This window comes from Taudactylus pleione, unplaced genomic scaffold, assembly GCF_031769625.1.
Source record: "Taudactylus pleione unplaced genomic scaffold, aTauple2 ptg000206l, whole genome shotgun sequence".
NCBI classification, from domain to species: domain Eukaryota; kingdom Metazoa; phylum Chordata; class Amphibia; order Anura; family Myobatrachidae; genus Taudactylus; species Taudactylus pleione.
In genome coordinates this window covers 12,018,655-12,041,187 of record NW_028284608.1, presented here as the reverse complement: position 1 = coordinate 12,041,187, position 22,533 = coordinate 12,018,655, and the positions used below count along the sequence as shown (strand labels likewise).

The following is a 22,533-nucleotide window of genomic DNA, read 5'->3' as shown; positions in this document are numbered from 1 at the left end:
TTGTGACTAAGAAACAAAGTTGAGCGAAAAAGATTCATGGCGCATCAAGGCTAGACTTACACATTTGTATATTCTCTTGTTTTATACTTGCATACACTCTCATAGTGTCCACGTAGATAGATATACTTTGGGTAAAAGCTGCAGGGTAGCAGCCACAGTCCGAATTTGCGGACGGTCTTCCGTGCTCCAAGGTGAGTAGACAATCGCCCTGGATCCTGGCAACTTCATCAGAAAAGTGGACTGGGCTGTGACTAAGACGCACATTTGAGCAAAAAAGACGCAAAAACTCGCTACACTGCTTAGCGCAGCTTACTTGCGCCAGGCGTCTCGCACCACATGACGTATTATATGCTCTTGTTTTATACTTGCCTATTCTCCAGCAGTGTCCACATAGATAGGTATACTTTGGATCAAAGGTTCTGGGTAGGTCTCCCGTGCTCCAAGGAGAGTAGACAATTGGCTGGAGAAGTGGGCAGGGCCATGATGTGCAGAACAATACCCCCCACCGGCAAGTTAGGTTGTGCCCGCACTGAATGGCGTTCACTGAACGTCATTCAGCGAAGAAGCCCGACCTCCTATCCCTGAACATGCCGAACAGGACGTCCGTCGTCAGGTTGACGGGCATGTTCAGTAAATTCTCCATTTTGTTGTGGACTAAAGCCAAGCTCTGGTATAGCGGCCACCCACGCCATATTCATTGTTCAGGCCATTTGCGGCAGCTACAGTATTAGTCGCTGGGACACATTTTATATTTAACAATGAGAAAGATAGAAATACAGCTTTTGGTGAAGTTAACAAATGGCCTGTACAAAACAATCGGATACTTCTGCTCTCTGCAGTTTATCAATGTCAATGTACAATGATGTTAATTTAGATAGGCTCAACATTGCGCTATCCATTAGAAGTTGAAGACTTCCATTGAACGTTTCAGCAGAGAAATGCCATGTTCATGAAATTGTGTTTAGTTTCACTAGGTATTAGATTGGGTGGGAGCAATAGTAAATTTGCTGCTCGTATTCAATGATTTTGGGACTTAGGACCTCATTCAGAGTCGGTCGTAAGCGGCCGCTCGGTCGTACGCATCCAATGTTTCCAAACCACGCATGCGTACGGTTAATTGTGCACATTTGTGTACGAGACCTTGTGATCCAAAATGCTGTCGATCGTACGGCTTACGAGCAGGAAGTGGCTTCCGAGAGTTGATTGACATGAAAGGCCGTTTGTGGGTGTTGACGGGGGTGGTGGTCTAAAAACGCAGGCGTTCCTCACAGTTTCAGGGCGGTTCAGGGGCGTACATAAATTACCTGCTACGACCGACATAGAAGGCCGGAAATAGTAAAACGTCACTCTGCGAGCAGGTTAGAGGCCTGGCTGATCATACAGCTTGAGCTTGGGTATGTGCTCTCTCAGGCACCAGAGTACAATCGATACTATCGAATGTGACTGATGTTATGTTTGATGTTTCTATTTTGTGCCACACAATGCAAGCAGCTAATAATCGTTTGTTGTAGCTAATAACACTGCTAATTGGCATGCAATTGATTCAGCTGCGTTTGCATTAGCGAATAATAAGAATAAATAAATTTCATGGGGATGGCTTATTCTATGCGTTTTTTTGTTAATTTTTGGAGTAATTTGCACACAACACAAGCGGCCGCAACTATCAGAAGAAAATTAACATACAGCGACAGACAATGACTGACAACGATTGACTCGATCGCTAGCTGCTATCACTCGCTAGCTAGAGGAGGTGCATTGTTCACGTATGGTGTCACTTTGGTTGCGACTGACCGGCCGTGCGATCGCTTCCTTTTTCAGTTTTATGGTCGTTAGGCGTACAACCGAGCAGCCGCTTACGACCGACTCTGAATGAGGTCGTTAATTCTCCGATCATAAGAGAAAAGTGTTGCAGTAAAACAAGTGACGCCTGCGAAATACGTTTTGTGCATGAAACTTTGATGGGCCACAAAAGAAAACTCTTTTCCGCACAGTAACTAACAATGATTTTTGTTTTCTCAATTAATTTGCCATTAGTTTTATTCCTTTCACCCTACAGGGGATGCATACACAATAAATGCAGTACCAGGGAATAGTTATAATATTGCAGCACCAGATAACAGCTATAATAATATTGCTTTGTTGACAATTAAATGATGTTTACCTTGTTATCTTAAGCCGGCCATACACGGTACGTTATGCACCGTGCGGCGCGATGAGGGAACCGACGTCCGACATATTGGGCGGCCCCCACACACAGAGCGATCCCGATATGCCGGCTCCCCCACCCGCATAGAGCTGCATGGGATCGCACATCGCATCCCCAGATCGACTGAACCTACAGTGAGATCTAGGGGTGTGATGTATGACCCCACGGGTGCGCACACTATCCGATATCATGCCCATACACGGTATGATATAGCAGCCAAATCTTACCAGTCCGTCAGAGCGGCTACTTTATCCAGGCCCGCTCAGAGCCGTGTGTGGTGGGCTGCTGTGAGGGAGGGGGAGCGGCGCCGGACCCGGGCCCCTCAGGAAGCCAGGGCCCCGGTAATCTGTACCCGCTCCCCCCCCCTCTCGGCGCCCCTGACTTTATCGCACCATGTTTGGGCACCTTTAGTTATACTGACAACCTGGATAGGCAGCATCCATATTTCACGTTAAGCCTTACAATCACCTTGTGTTCCAGGCACTACTCCTAATAACTTTCTTTTGCTACCATACCACAGGGATATCCTATTGTAGCATAAGGGGACACTTGGAGGTGTTTTGCCCATAGCAACCAATCATCTTCTAGCTATTATTTTATAGAATGTACAGTACTTGATAAATGAAAGCTAGGAGCTGATTGGTTATTATGGATGACACCTCCACTTGTCCTCGTTACAAGTTTTGACACATCTCCCCCTAAATCTAAAACAATTCAACATATACAGTAAAGGCTATTTCCACCTAAATAATCTTAACGACCTCCAACAGGAGCTCCTCGTTCCACCTTGGTCCGGCCTTATTCATACTAAAAGCAAGGTGTGGCGCCCTGGTCCTAAATTCAATGAGAAGTATGCAAAGGGAGGGGCTTTGAAAACCCTGATTACGGCCCATTTGAGCTTGAGAGGAGATTTCCTGCCCTAGGACAGTAATTGTTTCTGGGAACCCCCCCAAAGCAACAAAGCAAAGATAACTTCCATTGTATTTTCTCTCATCTAATAACACCCAAAACTAAGAACAAAAACCTTTATATAAAAAAAATATATTAAGGACTGTATGCAGCATTAAGACCATTGTAAGTAATGGTGCGGAATTCACTAAGCAAGGAGAATAATTAGCTGACATGTGGATTCACATCCAGGAAGCAAAAGGGAGAGTTGCGGCACTGGGCAAGTGATCATACATGCAGCAACTACGGCAGATGTTGACAATTGTAGCTAGCTTGCAGAATAGAAGTGGCTCTTTTGTATATGGAATAGCAGACACTGACAATTACATGCAGCATACAGAACAAAAGAAGTCATGTGCAATTACTCATAAACACGCTCAGAGCTCTAGCCAACAAAAAGAGAAGGGTTCCAAGCAGTCACACACACAAGCGACAAGGAGAGCAGAGGCCTCTTTGCTAGGTAAACAGTTAACAATATTCTGGGCTTGCACTGTTTTGTAGTGGGTAGACATATTAGTGCACATGGCATGCAATTCCAGCCACCCCCGGAGTTTGGTGTGCAAATACGTTCTATTTCGTGCCTATCACTTATGATACATGTTACGGTATTAAGAAGAACCATATGCTAGGGATGGTCATGAAATATCAAGAATATCAATATTCAGGGTCCGATCTTGATCCTATTTACAAGCAACACAGGTAATGTGATATATCGGTCAGCTCGATAATCCCCCGTTTGCACTGTTAGAGACAAAGGGGTCTATTTCCTAAGCAGTGTTAGGAGACAGAGTGAAAAGTGATAAGAAAGTGATAAGGTGCCAGCCAGTCAGCTCCCAACTGTCATTTTTCAAACACAGCCTGTGAGATGACAGTTGGGAGCTGATTGGCTGGAGCACCATTTATCATACACAGTGAAATGTATCACTCGTGTTGGTGATAAAACTCATTAATAAATGGGGGCCTTGTTCTGCAGCGTGAACAAAGAGATTTTCCTGTTCATAAGTGCAAACTAGTGACATTAGTAGATAGTAATTTTGCAACTGGGCAAAACCAGCATTTGTGGGACAGTCGAGCTGTGTTTTATGTTCACTGCTGTCCTGCACAGTGTCCATGTGCACCAGCTACTGTTACATGACGGTAGGCGAGTGTTTCAACATCAGGGGAGGTGGCCACACTCCCATGATGACAAATCCAGAGCTCATCATGACATGGTCAGAGCTTGTGCAAGTGTGCGTGAGGCTGCGATTAGCGAAGGTTTCGCAGTTTTTCTTAACATTACGGATGTGTGTAAGGTAAGGTGGGCGTCCCTATGTACTGCTATGACGGCATAGCGATCATAATGGATTAGCATACTGTTGCAGTGAGGCTGCGTGCGTAATCGAAAAGAATCACTTGAAAACAGTCAAATTAGAGAATGGGCGCCAGCAGTTTATATTAGTGATGTGGCTAGTCTTCATTGAAGAACCGTAAATAACACAGTCTCACTAGGGGTATATATCGGGAATCATACCCAACAGCCCGACAGAGGAGGAAATCCTGACCGTCCCTAAGGTAAGTACAACTAACCTAATTCTAACCCTGACCATCCTTAGTGGTGCCTAACCCTAACCTCCCCCCAAGTGCCTAACCCTAACCTCCCTGTAATTGCCTAACCCTAACCACCCCTTCCCTGCAGCCTAACCCTAAGTCTCCCGGGGGGGTGCCTAACCCTAACCCCCCCTTCCCCTAGCCTAACCCTAACCTCCCGGGGGGTGCCTAATCCTAAATCCCCCCCGGGAGCCCCTAACCTAACCCTCCCCCCCCGCGCCCGGTGCCCGGCTTACCTTCAATCGGTAAACCGGGCTCCCGGCGTAGTTCTAATGACAGGCGTCGGGATCTCGATGCCTGTCATTTGACACTTGCCCGGATTAGACAGCCGGCGGTCGGCATTGTGTCCGCCGGCGACCCGACTGCTTCCCATATATAGTCACACTTCCCACTTAGCTCTGTGGGCGGCAGCTCAGCTCTCCACAACAACCGTTAGGTGATACGGTGCAGAAACCAATAATAAGTGGGGCATAGAGCAAGCGCCTACTAGTGTAGAAATTCCAATTATTGTATGCATATAATCAGGAGTAAAACATGCGTACCAGATAGATGCTAATAAACAGCATATCAGCAGAGGTCTTTGGTTCCCGCGTATATAGTGTTCCCGGGTGACAGCAATGCAACCTCTGCTTGGCTTAGCGTCAGCTTAAAACCTCAACAAGCATAAGAAGTCTCCATATAGTATGTAGCTACTTGACTTGTTTATACCTTTATATAATGCAAATAATATGTTATTGAATGTATGCGAATTATGTTCCGGTTGTTTTGCAGGCAGACTACGATCGAGCACAGGTTATCCTGAGCCCCCCACTCACTGGGTCTGATACATATCCTCGAGGTCCTACAAAGCTACCTCAGTCTCAGAACAAATCTAATTACCCTTCAAGTAGTTACCAATACCCATCGGCTTACCATAAGCCATCTCCCTACCATCAACCACCCCTTCATGGGAGCCCCCAGTTTATGTCCACATCATCTTACCCCAGCTCTCCAAGTACGTCATCCAGCATTTACCCCCCTCCCAGCTGGGGCTCATCCTCAGATCAGCAGCCATCTAGGGTTTCCCATGAACAGTTCCGAGCAGCTCTGCAGCTGGTGGTCAGCCCCGGAGACCCCAGGGAATATCTGGATGACTTCATCAAAATTGGAGAAGGCTCAACAGGTATCGTTTGTATAGCAACGGAAAAGCACACGGGGAAGCAAGTAGCTGTGAAGAAAATGGATCTCAGGAAACAGCAGAGACGGGAGCTGCTCTTTAATGAGGTATGAGGCATTTAGGCAACATAGAAAACCCCAGGAACAAAATGAAAGTCATGGATGGTCACTTGGGCACTATGTATTCTTTCTATTTCCGCTCTGGTTCGTGAATTTGTTATTTTAAATTCCTCAAGTGAAAATATGTGTTTACATGTATGTATTACAACATACAACCCACTACAAAAACATCTTGTCTGTAACTTGGCGATCTAATTATTAGAGCCGCACTTAACACAATGATAAAAAGTTACTTATTGCCACAGCTTGACATTACTTTATGGCAGATGGCAGAATATCACTACAACTAAAACTTTCTACAGTGATGGGGGAGATTTACCAAAGCTTGGAGAGAGATAAAGTACCAACCAATCAGCTCCTAACTGTCCTGTTACAAGCTGTGATTGAAAAATGACAGAAGCTGATTGGTTGGTACTATATCTCTCTCCAAGCTTTGATAAATTTCCCCCGTTTTATTCATTATTATAAGTTATATGTAACACATATTTCTGAAATAACTTTTAAAAATTGTTTCATCTCTGAATTACAAATATGTTCAGCACGGGATAGCTCTATCTCTACTTTGGTTCTAACTGCCATGTGGCCAGGGATCCATCCAAACTTCTATAGAAATGCGGGACGCGCACGCTGAAAAATAACTGCGTGCAAGCGGTGTACTAATAGATCAAAATGTCAATTATAACGGATATAGGAATGTAAAACAATTATATTAATTGTATATTCCTGTGTCCATTATAATTTACATTTTGATCTATTAGTACACCACTTGCACGCAGTTATTTTTCGTTGAGCTCATCCCGAATTTCGATAGATATTCTCAATTAAGACAAGGGCCTATCTTTGGGTTTTTAGCCCCTGATACATTTCACAGACTACCCAAAGAGTGCAGTAGTCTTCACTCCCAGGGGTATATTTACTAAAGTGCGGGTCTTTAGAAGCGGAGATGTTGCCCATAGCAACCAATCAGATTCTACTTATTGCTTTACAACTCCGGCTCAAAAGCCTATATAGGTCCAACTCAATCGTTACAATACAGAGCATTTTAGTGTGTTCACAGTATCCTTCATTACATCCTGTTCTGGACATAAGGAAAAAGTCACAAACAGATTGTAATAAGACTTTGGGGGAGATGTATCAAACTTTCTGAAGAGTGCAGAAGACTAAAAGTGGAGAGATTGCCCATGGCAACCAATGAGCTTTTAACTATCATTTATCTAGCACCTTCTAGAAAATAATAGCTAGAATATGATTGGTTGCTATGGGCAACATCTCTACTTCTAAAAATCTGCACTTTAGTAAAAACACCCTCTAGATTCAATGAATCTTGTTTCCTCTGTGAATAAATCCCCCCCCTCCCCCCCTCTATGGTTCATATGGTACTGTGGATGCCACTATGTTGGACAATCCCACACTTTGGTAGGGACCTCCAGCCCCCACTTTAATCCCAGTTTGTAAATCAAGAAGCATTGGTATACATGATTAGTCGTCATTTTCATTATTTATTTGTAGTTTGTACTATGCTTTAATGATTAAAAAACATTTTATTTCCAACTGTGTTTTTACCCTTTATTAGTGAAATTTATCTGCATTCATTTGATCTTCCATTTCTTTTCACCCTATGGAGTAAATTTACTAAAGCTTCTCGTAATGAAAAGTGGAGGTGTTACCCATAGCAACCAATTAGATTATAGCTATCATTTCTCTAGTGCATTCTGGAAAATGGTAGACAGAATCTGATTGGTTGCTATGGGTAACATCACCAGTTGTCTGGAAAATTTAGTAAATCTACCTCTATGATTATTTATATCTCAATAAATCATTACGAGTTGGTATTGTACAGTACGTTCTATGCCAATAACGTAATGCTCTGCACAATCTTATATTTTTCTTTCTGAAGCAGATTTAAATATGGGTTAATGTTGTGTTTACAGGTTGTGATCATGAGGGACTACCATCACGAGAACGTGGTTGACATGTACAATAGTTACCTGGTTGGGGATGAGTTGTGGGTTGTAATGGAATTTCTGGAAGGTGGAGCACTGACAGACATTGTCACCCACACGAGGTACAGTATGTGACAATTAAATACACCCAGTTCCAGATTAACACACTTTGGAATTTAGAGAATGAAAGTTGTATTTTGTAACCTTGGCATTAAGTTAAGTGGAGGGTGTGGGTACACACGTAAAATTCATTGCGGCTATACACACTTACCAGTCGGCCGCTTGATATGTCGGGCCAGACAACACAATTGTACGGGCATATAAATTTGCCAGTCCAGTTGTGAAGTGAGTGTCTGCAGTCCCTGCAGTTAGTGTACATGTGGTTGGCGATTTGCCCGTACAAACATGCAGATGTACCGACATATCTGCATGATATACTGTATCGAACGATATATCTAGTAGTGTGTACCCAGCATCAGGGAGCCGCTACACAATTGGGCATTTATAAATAAAATTAAACAAGTGCCCCATTGTTGCCCAATGACTGCACTGTGCCTCAATTGTATCTAAAGTAACTATTACTGCACCTTTCTATATGTACTATGGTATCACATTCTGACTTGGGATCCTCGTCATCTGATATTTGTTTTTATTATGCTGTTGCTTTGTATATAAATAAATAAAATAAAGGGGCCTGTACAACTCAGCCGCATTTCTCCGATTTCCTGATCCGATCAGTGGCCATCAATGATTGGGGATCCTTAGTGGAAATTCTGCATGTTAAAAATCCCCAATTTGCCGATTCCGAACATTTTCAGGTTCGGCGTCTGGGAATCGAGATCTTTCAACATTGTGAATTCTCCCGATTCCCCGACCCCCGCCATCGACAGATCGTCGAATTGCCCCAATCCGTCGTAGATGTATGGGAGCCATTAAGCATTCTGATTAAATAAAAGTTGAAGAAGACAGCTGTGAGTGCTCCCAGGCAGACCTCCAACACTGATAATTGCAACTTGGGAACCAACTCAAGGGGCAAGAAATGTTTTGAGCAGCTATGGTTTCCCCAATCACTGCAGATACTGTATTGTTTCATTTGATAGAATCTGTTCATCTGAATAGCAGTATCTGTACATGCCTTGGGCCGTAATTGTGCATGAGTGGCAACAAGGAGGCAGCTGAATGGGGTTGCAGGATCATGGTTATTTTAGGTTAATTTGGTTACAGTTGAGAGTTAGGTGGCATCAGCTTTCCTTCTTGTCCCAGTTGATAACATCACCAGTTACACCTGTGCTTAAAGTAAAAATAGTAAAAACTGGTGGGGCGCCTGCAGGTGTTTTCAGATAGTGGTCATCATCCAACTACATTTTCGCCTAGTCCCAATCAGCAGATCCTGCAGACGTGTTGATCAGGAGAGGCGGTTGTTTTGCACCCATTAAGCGATCTGAGACAAATGAAAAGAGCCTGAGCATAACTGCATAGCACAACCTCGGGAGCCAGTAGAATGGCAGAGCGTACAGACACCCTCACATTATATATTCTGTATTTCTTGCCTGGGACACTGTGAGATAAAATCGCTTATCAAGGCCTCAAGGCGTTCCAAACAGACCCATAGGGCGATCAACAAACTTAAGCATTACTCATAGAATTGGAAGTGTCAGGAGCAAAATGCAAATCTTCTTACATTCCCCCATGACATTGATGAATTACAGCGATTCTCATTCATGTTAATCACAATCAAGATAGTAAAGTCCTGAAGGTGAAAAATATTCCTGGAGATAAAGGATGATAATCTAGGATGCCGCACTGCGTCCCGCTGCAAATATTTTAGCATAATTACTATTTTATTTGTACACAAACTGTAATAAAAAAAGAGAATGCAATGATTAACTAGTTCTGCTGGGCAAGTTAATTAAGTAATGTAATGTTAGGGCCTGATTCAGAGCCGCTTGTAAGCGGCCGCTCGTTCGCTCCGAGCGATGTTCGCACATCTGCGCATGCGTATGGGTCGTAATGCGCATGCGCCAACCAGTCATTGCGGTCGGAAATCGAGCGCTCGCAAAATAGCGAGTGCCTGCTAATTTGAGTGACAGGATGAGGCATTTGTGGGTGGTAACAGGGGAAGGTGCTTGAAAACGGGGAGTGGTGATCCGAACGCAGGCGTGCCAAACGGTCAAAACGGGCGTTTTCAGGGTGTGCATAATTAACAAAGCAGCGTCATCGACCACGTCACTTGGTTGTTTCTTAGCCTGAACTGTTCGCATGATTGCGGTAGGAAAATCCTACCACAAGCACTGCGAGCAGTTCAGACGCCTTTCGATGTACTCGATTAATCAAATAAATAGCTGAGATGACGTAGGATGTGAGCGGCCAGGGGGCGTCTTTACAAAATAGCGAGCGCATGTGTCGTTCGCTCGCTCAGACATAGAGGCGTCAGCAGACCGCAAAGAGCGAGCGCTCAATTTAAATAGCCGGCCCCTTTTTCTGAACGAGCGAGCGCAAATAGCGTCCGGCTCTGAATCAGGCCCTTAGGCCTCATTTAGACTTCACAGTAAGTCCATTGGGATGGTGCAATAATTGCACCTTGCCAAAACCATGTTGTGTTGGAATGGGGGGAAATGGAAAATGTGCACGCAGACTTAGGGGTATATTTACTAAAGTGTGGGTTTTTAGAAGTGGAGAGGTTGCCCATAGCAATCAGTCAGATGCTACTTAACATTTATCTAGAAGATAATAGCTAGAATCTTATTGTTTGCTACAATATGGGCAACATCTCCAATTCTAAAAACCCACACTTTAAGGCCATACAGGGTGCGATATAGCACCAACCAATTATAACCATAAGGTACCAACCAGCTCCTAACTGTCATTTTTCAAACACAGCCTCTGTGACATGGCAGTTAGGAGCTGATTGGCTGGTACTTTATCTCCGTTCACTTTATCTCCATCCAAGGCTTAGTAAATAGACCCCTAAATGTAATAGCTTGCAATCTTCAGCCGCTGTGGGGATTTATGTGAGTCTCCCTGTATTTTTAAAGTGGCAATCATTTTAAAGGCTAAACTAGCTTGGTTTAGCCTTTAAAATGATTGGCGCTTTAAAAATATGGGGAGACTGGCATGAATCCCCACAGCACCTGAAGATCGCAAGATATTACAATTAGCACAATATTTCCAGGTGCAGGCTTGCACTCATTGGTCCTTAATCGGATGCAAGGGGCTTTGTGGACCTGTCTCACAGATTTCAGTATACTGCACATGCTCTGTAGAAAGACATTGATGCTGCAGACAGAAAACCAGTGGTGGGATGACACACCACATGCAGACACATGGGCGTTGGGCAGACACGGGTGGATTCTCTCATTAGCATAAGCTAGTAAATAGGATAACAAGGTCGTACGGAAAACAGCCGCCGATGTGTCCGACCTTAATATACAGATAATAGATGAAAAGTGTCAGATCAGTTTAATAAATATGATCTACTTGTTACAAGAAGTGTAATTAAGTAACATATAATTGGCCATATTCCAAGAGGAAATTAGTAGCAAAAATGTACTGTATGATTTTTATGGAAGTCACTGATTAATTATAAAGCTGTAGGTGAATAGAGATACATATAATCAGACTTTATATTAAATTACAACAAGATTGTAGGTGATGAATTACAGCACACATTGGCCCGGCAAAGTCCAAGCAGTACACTGCATACCCCAGCGTGCATAGAATATATACCCCATGATATCCCATCACATGGGACTACTGTGGTAAAAAGGCAGATTTGATAGGCTGATTGTTTTCTGTTTTCTCTCTGTTCATCCATTAGTCAGACATACTCTTGTAGATGGCACTAGGCCTTAGTAAAATCAGGGTCCATCTTCGTACTGGGTACAATTACTGGACTCACAAAGGTAGGTAACTTTGTGGGTCCTGTAACTGTACCCAGTACGAAGGTGGACCCTGATTTTAAAAACCATCTGTAATTATAATGGATGCTGTGTCATTCTACCTGTCCAAGCAGTGATGTTTCTAACCCTGTTACTGTGGCCAATTATGTGCCAAAACAGCCAATTTTTACATTGTTGTCATGTGCCATATGCTTACAGCTGATTTTGTGACCTATATATTGCTCTGAAATCTTACTTTTCAGGATGAATGAGGAGCAAATAGCTACAGTGTGTTTCTCCGTTCTGAAAGCATTGTCCTATCTGCATAATCAGGGAGTCATTCACAGGGATATAAAAAGTGACTCCATTCTGCTCACCAGTGATGGAAGGGTAAGTGTTATCTACTATAGTAGTATAACTACAGCATCCCCCCATTGACTGACAAATAAGAAATGAACGAATATATACACACACAAACACAAATGTATTTAGTTATTTTGTTTTGGAGAGACCTGGGCTGAAAACTAGGAATGGCCAATTTGTCCATTATTGGGGGCAAAAGGGATCTACAAAAGATTGTCAAATGGAAAGCTCCTTTCACGGAGATTTCTAGTCTACCGGGAACAAAATTGTCTTGCTCCTTCACACTTAGTGCAAGAGTCTCACTTTTGGAGTGTAATCATAGGCATCATTGCAGGGCTGAGACAGGTGAGAGCTGATTGGGCTGTTGTAAAGCTAGACACACATTGTGCAATAATCAGGCCAAATAGCCAATTCTTGGCTGCCAGGTCCAATTATTACAGCACTCGGGGTCAACAGTCTCCAAAACCAGTCAGATCTGCTGCACGACGGTCCCAATGAGCCTACATCATCTGCCATAATGCATTTGAAAACGTCACCTCAACGATCTTTAGGAACATTACAATAATTGATAAATTCGTACACTGGACATTGGATGTTCTCTGGAACATGTCGTGGATTGTTTCTCTAACCTGTGTGTTTTTAGCATTAGATGCAACCTGTCCAAACAGCTTGGATGTCACACCCTGACACACCCTAATTTTTAACTGTGCCCTGGGAAAATGCCTTAAGTGGTGCTTGCTAGGTTGGTGAGGTTGATTTAGGTATTTCGGATTGCTATGGTTCTATGTGGTTGTACTAAGCAGAGGAAGTTAGAAGATTGATGATCACCAATCAGGTTTATCCAGTGTACCTGAGTCAAGTATACTCTACCCTTCTAAACTTGTTTTTCCTTTCAAATATACTTCTATTTAACTACTATTCTGTTTGTTAAAAAACTGTTACTACTAATAAATAGACCTGAGTCTGTCCCAGCCACCCCCTCCTACTTACTCGGTCGTCTTTTGTCCTGTCATCGCGGCTGTGACGTGCACGCAAACATAATGACCTTATTTTTTATCAGGCTCCAATTTTATGTAGTATTACCTCCTATTCCGTTTTTCATCACTGTCACAACAGCGCGCCCCAGCGTACGCTCAGATACGCCAACCTGACGCAGCTGGGTGGTTGTGACGTGGGATTTACTTAAGCTGCCACCGCGAAGAGTACTTAAATAGCGCTCTTACGTTCGCCAGACACATAAATCTCACTGAAACTCATAATTATTGCACAAATGTAGCATGGGCCTCTCCAGGTACGTGAATTCATTAGAGCACAGAGATAACGCTGATAAAGTTTTAGGATTTATTGAGAAAATATCTCCGGTGTTAAATTAAAAGAAATAACAGGTACATAAACAAGACATACAGTTATAAATGCACAGATTGATTACAGATAAAAGTAAATGATAGAAAGTCAGAATCCTAAGTTATCTTACTCGGAGATCTTAGGGGATCTGTGTGTAGGGAGACCACAATAGACGGAGATGGGTAGCACTCCTAGCTCTCAGCTACTCCCTTGCAGAGTGAACCCAGACAGGCAGGAGTAGCTGACTCTTATGGTTCCACAGCCCCCCCTCCCTCAGCAGCCCCCACCTTTCCCAGGCTCAAAAGGACTGTCCTTTGTTCTCCCAGGGTCTGTGTAGATGTAAATTAGCAGAGCTACAAGACCTAAACCTCATATGACACTCTGGGCTCTGAAGATTTTTATTGTAGGGAACCCGATAATGTAAGGTGCTACAAATGACCATCTTAGCAGCCAGCGTGTCTGTGTACTGCTCTTCGACCATGGTCACCTAGGGTGAGAACAGACGTTACGTCCATGAAGCTTCGTCTTCAAAGGCTAGGTGTCACCTAGCCACTTGTTCTGATTAGCTTATGCAATCCAGTTTTGACATACTGTACCCATTCTTAGCAAGCAGCCATTTCTGAAATATATACTTTATGGCAATTATAATCCACACACTTTGCCATGGGCACACAAAATGCATACAGTCATGACACGTGGCTTTGCTGAATCGCCGTAACCCATGGCGATGGTTACAATCACTTTTACAACAACCATTTCTCCAAATTATACTTTGCACCACAAAACATAATGTTATACAATATAAAATTTTTGTTACTATAGCCCAGATTTATCAATGAGTGATATTCTTGTAATCACTCATTACTCATCTTAAATGGTGCTCCAACCAATCAGCTCCTAACTGTCATGTGTTTGAAAAATTGGTTGGAGCAACATTTAGGATTAGTAACGAGTGATAACAAGAATATCACTGATTTATGAATCTGGGCCTACAGTATATGCGCATGGGCTACAGGTCTTCAGGTCCTCTCATAAAGATAACCGGGCTCTTTAATCCCCCAGCCCTGAAGACAAATTCAAAAGTCTAACCGATCTCCACAAGGCTTTGGAGGACCCTTACCTCTGGGATATGCTAAAGCTATTCCCAAGAAATGGATATTTCAGCATCTCCATAGATATTGTATCACACTTCCTACCCTCGATTTGGGGGTAAAAACCGCGTACCCCTGAGTCCTTATTTGAGGAAGATAAATGACGTTATCCAAAGTGAGACACAGAGGTGCAATCAAATGTTACAAAGTATATGCACCACCAAATATGTTTCATGCCTGGAGATATGAAGGGGGTGTAGTCGCTATGGTGTCCGGAACCCTTAATCAGGCCCTGCTTATATTAAAATGGAATTCCCCAGCAACTTCTTATATCCTTATCATTTACAAGTACAGGTGTGTCCTCATACGCATATCCTTTTTGCACCATTCGGAGCGATTCCCGATTTGTGCACTTTTCCCTCGACCTGGTTCGCATATAGCATACTGGGTACTTAGGGTTAGTTTTCGTCACAAAGGAATTAGTATAATGTTGCAGATGAAGCATAGCAATGCAGAGGGTCACTCCCAGCAGACTGGTCCTTTGCCTCTTTACACTAGATTGTGCACTTTTTCCTCAAATGAAACCAGAAAAAGGGTAACTAGGTGCTGGTGTTTATCCAATACCGCAATGTGATTATCTCACACCTGTTGCTCGCATGAATGGGGTGCTGATCCCCAAATAAATAAACAAAAACAAAAAAACACGGAGCACTGATGTCTGAAGTAAATTGAATAGTTTTACAAGAAAATTTAAATGTTCTGAGGTGCTTCTGGCAATCCCCTTCAAAATATACAGGAAAGAACTTCCCTTATATAAACTAGCTGCAGTACCCGGCGTTGCCCGGGTTTAAATCTTCAAGTTATTAAGTTTTATTATGTGATTTCATCCAAATCCATCCAGTGGAAGTATATAAAAAAAGTGTATACACCCGTGCTCCAATGCACACCAGAATGCAGCTTAAGAATGTGACCTACACACATCACTGGAATATCACAATGAGAAAAAGAAAATCCCAAGCGCTCCTCCTCATGAGGTAAAGTCCATATATAAAACTCAATTATAATGACACAAAGTCTTAAGTCTTTAAAAAAAGTCTCAAATAAATATAGAAGTGTTGAATTTGTTTACAAACTTCTCCTTTTCTTCTTTAACGGCAACCTTCAACACACTAGCGCAAAAAACCCTTCAGAGTTATACAGCATCACTATTTCTGCCAATCCGGGGCAGAGATTATCTTCTGCACAGCTGGTCCTGAGCAGGGCCGTTGAGAGCCTGGCCAAGAGCGGGTAATGGAGGGGGCGTGGCCTAATCGTGGGAGGCGTGGCCAAGCCCCCCTTGAAAAAAAAATAATTAAATGTTAGTTTTTCAGCGTGGGGGGAGGGGGCGTGTGTAGTCTCACACAGCAGCTCAGCACGAGTTGTGTGCTGAGCTGCTGTGGGGGAGGGGGGAGCGACGCTGGACCCGGGCCCCCGCCGGCCCCCTCTAGCTAGCCCGGGACCAGGTAAACTGTACCCGCTCCTCCCCCCCCCTCTCGGCACCCATGGTTCTGAGTACAAAACCCATAAACCTGTGAGCGTGGAAAGGATTGATGGCTGTGTATTAGTGGTGTCCGGGCAGCTATAATAGGAAACCTTGTCCAGCCCTCTGTATATGCCAGGTTACCTGTTCTCACCTGGTCAGGGCAGGTGTATTTCTTCTGGGATCCAACGTTACCACTCTGTGAAGTTTTCGTCCAAATTATGTGATGTCATCCAAATCCATCCAGTATAAGGCCCAGAGCAGGTTCCCTGTGTCAAAGTTCTGACTGGCACACTCCACCATAAGGTCCGACTGGGACCCCAACCACTCCATTAGGCATCCCAGACCTATTACCACCCCTTAGTGAAGTTTTCATCCAAATCCATCCAGTGGAAGGCTAAGAACATGCTCCCTGGGTCAAAGTTCTGCCCAGGGTACACTAACGGGAGGTCCCACCGGGACCCTAACCCCCTCCTCCCCCCCCCTAACACGTGACCATGATCCAACTGGACCGCCTCGTGTTGGTTTCATCCCAATCGGTGCAGGGGTGCCCGAATGCATAACCAGACAGAGGGACAACCAGACCAATGCATTTTATATATAAGATAATGATCCGTTGTATTCACAATATGAGGCACGATAGTGGATAATTTCACTTCTTAAATTGATTGAGAACTCCTCATGGTTCATCCAAAAGAGAAGAGAAATAAATATATGGTGCAGTATGTTCTAAACAAAGGAAGCTTTATTCACATCAAAAATGAATTTCATTTACATATAGTAAATCATATAGTAAATCAAATACGCAAATATCTGTATTTCAAATATATCTCTTTTATAAGTGTATTTGATTTACTATTTGTAGATAAACTATATAATTATTTTTATACATCAGTGCTTCAATTGTTTATTTTGTTTTTTCCTCAATTCTGCATCTCAGTTTACTTATAGCGTATTAGGTACTTTGGATTAGTGTTTTGGCACAGCTAAGTCACAAAGCGCTTTAAACATGGCTATTTGGCGTGATTTGCAGATAGCTGTATGTGGACACATCTCTAAATGATCCCATATTAGGGAGTTTTGGGATCATCCGTTATCTATTTTTTCCCCACAATTTAGAAGAAGTGAGCTGATTGCATACACATTTCCCTATCGGTCTTCTAATAGCGCTGTTAAATACTTCATGTATAAATTATATTAATGCATATTCTGTAAGCAACGTCATTAGTTACTGTACTAGGTAGATAATGCTCTTTTTCATGTTTCTATTACTAGATAAAGCTTTCCGATTTTGGATTTTGCGCACAAGTTTCTAAGGAGGTTCCCAAAAGAAAATCCCTTGTCGGAACTCCTTACTGGATGGCCCCAGAGGTGATATCAAGACTGCCGTATGGAACAGAGGTTAGAGCGGAAGATACATAATTAATTATGCGGCACTAATTAATTAGCTATAGAATCATAACGGTAGTATTCTGTGTGTGTTTTCATTTACTAACAGAGTTTGCTGCCTGCTGGAGAAATTGCAGTACTTTTAAATTACACAGTATAATGTTCAGCGGGTTGGGTACGGGATGTCGGCAGTCGGGATGTCGGTGCTCAGAATACTGACAGTGGCATCCCGACAGTCAGAATCCCGATCCAATTAGGTAAGTGTTCTAATGCTAACCCCTAAATCTCCCCTTTCCCACAGCCTAACCCTCCCCACCGCAGCCTAATCCCCTCCCCGCAGACTAACACTCCCCTAGTTTCTAAACCTAACCCTAATAATTACCGTATACTTACCGACAGTCGGGATTCTGGCGCCGGGTTTCCGACTGCTATGGGGATTCCGGCACCGGTATGCTGAGCGCCGGCTTACCGACCACCGGGTTAGTAACTACTACCCTGTTCAGCTGTCTCCCTTTATCTAGCAGTTGAGAATCCCCTTAGCATTTATTAATAGCACTGATATTATCAGTTTTAACAGTACCAATCTGCATGTGTTCACAATTGCACAAACAGACCCTTACTGTACTCGTCCTGCATTACAACAGCCCATCCCACCTATCCAGGAGCAAGCAGCTGCACACGTTCCGGTCGTGCATAGAACAATGTCACACAATTTGTAGTGCTCACTCTGCATCAGGCCCACACCTGCAGAAATGGATGGCATAAAACTGCAGAGGAGCGTTGTGGTCACATTGCTGCCCAATAAAGATAGACATTCTTGCTGGTAAGAGAGCGTAAAGGAGAGGCTGGCAGGCAGGTAGGTAGGCAGGCAGGCAGGTAGGCAGGCTGTTGCAGCTGGCAGCAGGCTTTATGTAACGAAGTAAGCTAGGCAGGTGCTTCTATTTATATTGCATGGGAAATAACTATTGTGATTGTGAAAATCACCTTTAAAGCAAGTATAAGCACAATTAACTTTTCTCTGCAGGTGGATATATGGTCTCTTGGGATTATGGTGATAGAAATGATTGATGGGGAACCTCCATATTTCAATGAACCGCCATTGCAGGCAATGCGTCGGATACGAGATAACTTACCACCACGAGTCAAAGATGTCCATCAGGTAAAGCCCTGCAAGACGACTTACACGAGTCTTCTTCACTTACATAATTGATGGATATATAACTTTTTCATGATACCATGCTGTTTGAAATCATTATGTGAGCAAAGGTGTAGTTTAAAGGTGAGTATTAGAGAAGTTTGTGCGAACGCAGAAATGTCTGCCGCACAGCGCCCGGTGTATCCTGAAATCATGCATCTAATTTTTGTGCAAATACTTCCAGTTGTGTCAAGACTGTGGTGTCTGTATAGGATGCAAAAGTATCCACCTTCTGACGGGGGAAGTCAGCAGATCAGTGTGTTCCACGCTAAATGCAGACTGGAAGCACTCAGGCACCTATTATTGTGCCCAAACGCAAAGACAAGACTTTGATTCGAATAGTTGACTTAAATTCGAGGAAGGGTTCTGAAGTATAAAAGTGGGGTACAGCATGTTTTTACCCATTGTGTACGATGAGTAGAAGTTTGTACAGAACAGTATATGAAGGTGCAACCTTTTGTACTGGTGGTATTGTCCCGGTGGTGTGGAGAAAAGGTTGGCCGATCAGGAAGGGGGTTTATAACTAAATCCGGGAGAGACAGATCTCTTCTCATTTCATACCCATGTACACAAAATCCATTGTACATACTCAGCCTGTGTGGGCCACCCTCCTCTGAGCAGCAACTTCCCCTCCACATCCTACCTCTCCTGCAAGCGTGTCCCCACTCCTACATGGCATCATCTACCCAGTGATATTTGGGAATATGGCGCACAGATAGCAAAGGCTCTGGCACAGTGCTTTTCTGTTCCAAAATGTCACTGGGAAGATGGAGCCAACTTTTGAAGGGGGACCCGCTTGCCAGCACTGGATAGGTATGCTCTAAGCGCAGGGTGAGAGTGTGGGGCCCCCCTGGACCCAAGGGTCCGTGTACGGTGCACACCCTGCACCCATTATAAATCTGCCTATGTACATAATGTAATGCAAACACTTTTCTATCTCTTATTCCATTTATAAAACATAAAACAAGCCCTAACCATAGTTTGCTTTAAGATAACCGAAGCTGTAATGTGAGCTTTCTCCAAGTGTCAGAGCATACCACTGCACTAAATAGGAAGCATCATCAAGCCCCTATCTCGCCCACTACACTAGGGAAGTGGGCGGGATCTGTGTGCATGCCTTGCTCTCCCCGGGGTTAGTAAGAACCCCCAAAATTTGGGAGTCTCCTGGACATTTCGAGAGAGTGGCCAGCTACGCGTTTTGTGGGCTGAGAAAGTAGCCTATGCAATTTACTAGGGTTCAGTAATGTCCGAGCAATGCTAGGGCACATTCATACACATACTAGTGCAGCCCACATACAGTACAGTAATTACTGCCTGTACTTTAGCATCCAAAAGGTTCACTTTAATTAATAAATGTGTCTTTTTCATTACATAAGAAACATTCATCTCAGATTTATACACAGAAAGTAACAGTAATCATTTTCTTTCCTAGGTCTCTTCAGTGCTACGTGGATTTCTAGACTTGATGTTGGTGCGAGAGCCATCCCAGAGAGCTACAGCACAAGACCTATTAAGACATCCATTTTTAAACCTCTCAGGATCCCAGTCATGTATCATACCCCTAATGAGGCAATACAGACACCACTGAGCTCACGCTCTGTAGTCTGTTACCGAACAAGGAAGTAGGGGGGAGGGGTGAATCAAACAAAAACAACTTTAGAAACACAAAAAATGCAAAATTAAAGCAGCTATTATTAAAAAAAAACTGCCTATATTTCTGTACAATTACTACAAGACGAAACGCTGGGGTGTTGTGCTGAGACCGAAACCTCACTTTCACTTTATTTTGCTTTATGTTTGTTTGTTTTTTTAATTTATGAATTGATTCAAAATGCAGACTTTTTACAAGGGTTCTTTTGAAGTGAATTTTAGATATTAGCCCTGACATATCTCCCAACGCTTATTTGAAACAAAGGGAATTTAATGGCATTTATTTAAACAATGTAAAGTCCTTCTTTGAGGTAAAATGCACTTTTTTTCAAAAGTAGGAGTGTACCGTATTTTGAAATGAATTTGTAATTTTTCTGTATAATACTTTTGATAATTTGCAGTTTTTTGATGTCATGTAAACATTGTGCCCATTCAAAACCAGGTGTAATTTACCAAACATTTTCAAAAATTCCTACTTTTATAATCCTTTTGAAAACACCCACACCTCTGTTACAGCGTTGACTGTCTATTTTGCTTACATCGATTTCCAGGAACATCCCAAAAAACTTTCAAAACTAGAGTGGTTTGCAAATTTATTTATTTTTATTTTTTTAATGGCCCTTTCATCATCATTAGTTACTGTTACCAAAATAAACAATTCAGTTGATATATGTGGAATAATTACAATTACAACAGGACTTACACAGTAAAAATGTCCAACAATATTTAATACAAGGTATTTAAAATGTACTATATTTATAAATGTATGTGTTTAAAGGTTCCACATATAATAAAATACAGCATTATGTTGGAATAAAGTTGCTTTTTTAGCAAGCAAAGAAAATTATCCGCCTATTTTAGCCATTGAAGAACTTGTTATTTTTTTTTTATCAGATGCCATTTTTATTGTTTTTATTTTATTTTATAGTTATTTAAGTCATTGACCTACTTGAATTTGTACTTGATTAGAGGCATTTTTATTTATTTTGATTTTAATATATTTATTTTGTTATATTTGTGTTCTTAATTTAAAGCCCAGTGTTGATTGAAGCTGTCAACATTTCAAGCGGGTATTTTTTTCCAAATGTGCATCATATTTTCATTGTGATGATGTTGTAGGATGTGTTTGACTCGATACACTTGTGCTGCTGTCTATATATTTTTTTTATGTCAAAAAATGGATGACTACAAAATTTATGTTGCTTGTTGAATGATCTTGCATGTCAACGCTAGGCCTAAATAGATTTGTGTTTTGCAGCCACTTGATTCATATTTATTTCAATGCAAAATAAACTTTATTTGTTAAAGAGCTTGCCTGTATTTACTAAGCAATGATCCTCAGAGCTGGGGAATGAGCCAGGTCCCTGCTACTGACATTTGACATAGAAAAGTGAAATTTTCACTGCATGCAACTTATAGTCCTTACTACTGTACAGTATATATGAAATAATTTTAAGACATTTTGTAAGGGGTATCGTCACCCATAGGAGTTCCAATTACTAAGTCTAAGAAATCCATGTAACTTAAAATAATACTAACATCATTTGTTCTCCTTTTATTTGTGTATAGTGCACTAAAGTATGTAGATGTAAGAATATGGTATTATCTTTTTTGTTTGATTTGTTTTGGACCATTGTGGAAGGGACCATTCTCTGAGAGACAGTGTACTTGTTCCACACAGCAATCAGGCATGAGAGGCTCCGAGTGGTCCCCTTCTACTCCCTCCCATTGCCTCTGACTCATTCTCCTCCCATCTAAAGAAAAACAACAACAGTAGTCCAGATGGTGGTGGCAGGAATTACTTTCAAGTAAGTAGTATAGCTGCTGCTAGTTGATATTTCTAGAATTTATAGTGCTTTATAATTCCATTATGTAGATGATATAGTTTAAGATTGGGTTTAGAGTGCCTTTTACAGGAGCACTTAACATGAACCTAAGATACAAGTTGACTTACTGTATATGTTATGCATTGCTTTCTGCTTTAGTCCATACACAGGTTCTGTTACTTATTACACATATGACTTTAGGCATGGAAAGGCATTGGTGAGATTTGAAGAAGAGTGTAAGCATTGGCTGAGCACAGTAAAGGCATGTTCACGTAGATGCAGCCAACCTGTCAGGAGGTGTTTCTCTTGTGAGTGCTAA

General features: G+C 42.5%; 1 protein-coding gene across 2 annotated transcripts in view; it reads left to right on the top strand.

Annotated features, from left to right (window-relative positions):
* Nucleotides 1–21,695, top strand: part of PAK5 (p21 (RAC1) activated kinase 5) — a 172,061-nt gene extending 150,366 nt beyond the window's left edge. For both annotated transcript variants that reach the window (XM_088478082.1, XM_088478081.1), the window contains 6 exons: nt 5,513–6,004; nt 7,948–8,081; nt 12,101–12,227; nt 17,430–17,555; nt 18,568–18,702; nt 20,171–21,695. In XM_088478082.1, the coding sequence (XP_088334208.1) occupies nt 5,513–6,004; nt 7,948–8,081; nt 12,101–12,227; nt 17,430–17,555; nt 18,568–18,702; nt 20,171–20,326 (1,170 nt within the window). In that variant the 3' untranslated portion in view covers nt 20,327–21,695. The remainder of the gene's footprint in view (nt 1–5,512; nt 6,005–7,947; nt 8,082–12,100; nt 12,228–17,429; nt 17,556–18,567; nt 18,703–20,170) is intronic.
* Nucleotides 21,696–22,533: the final 838 nt, after the last annotated feature.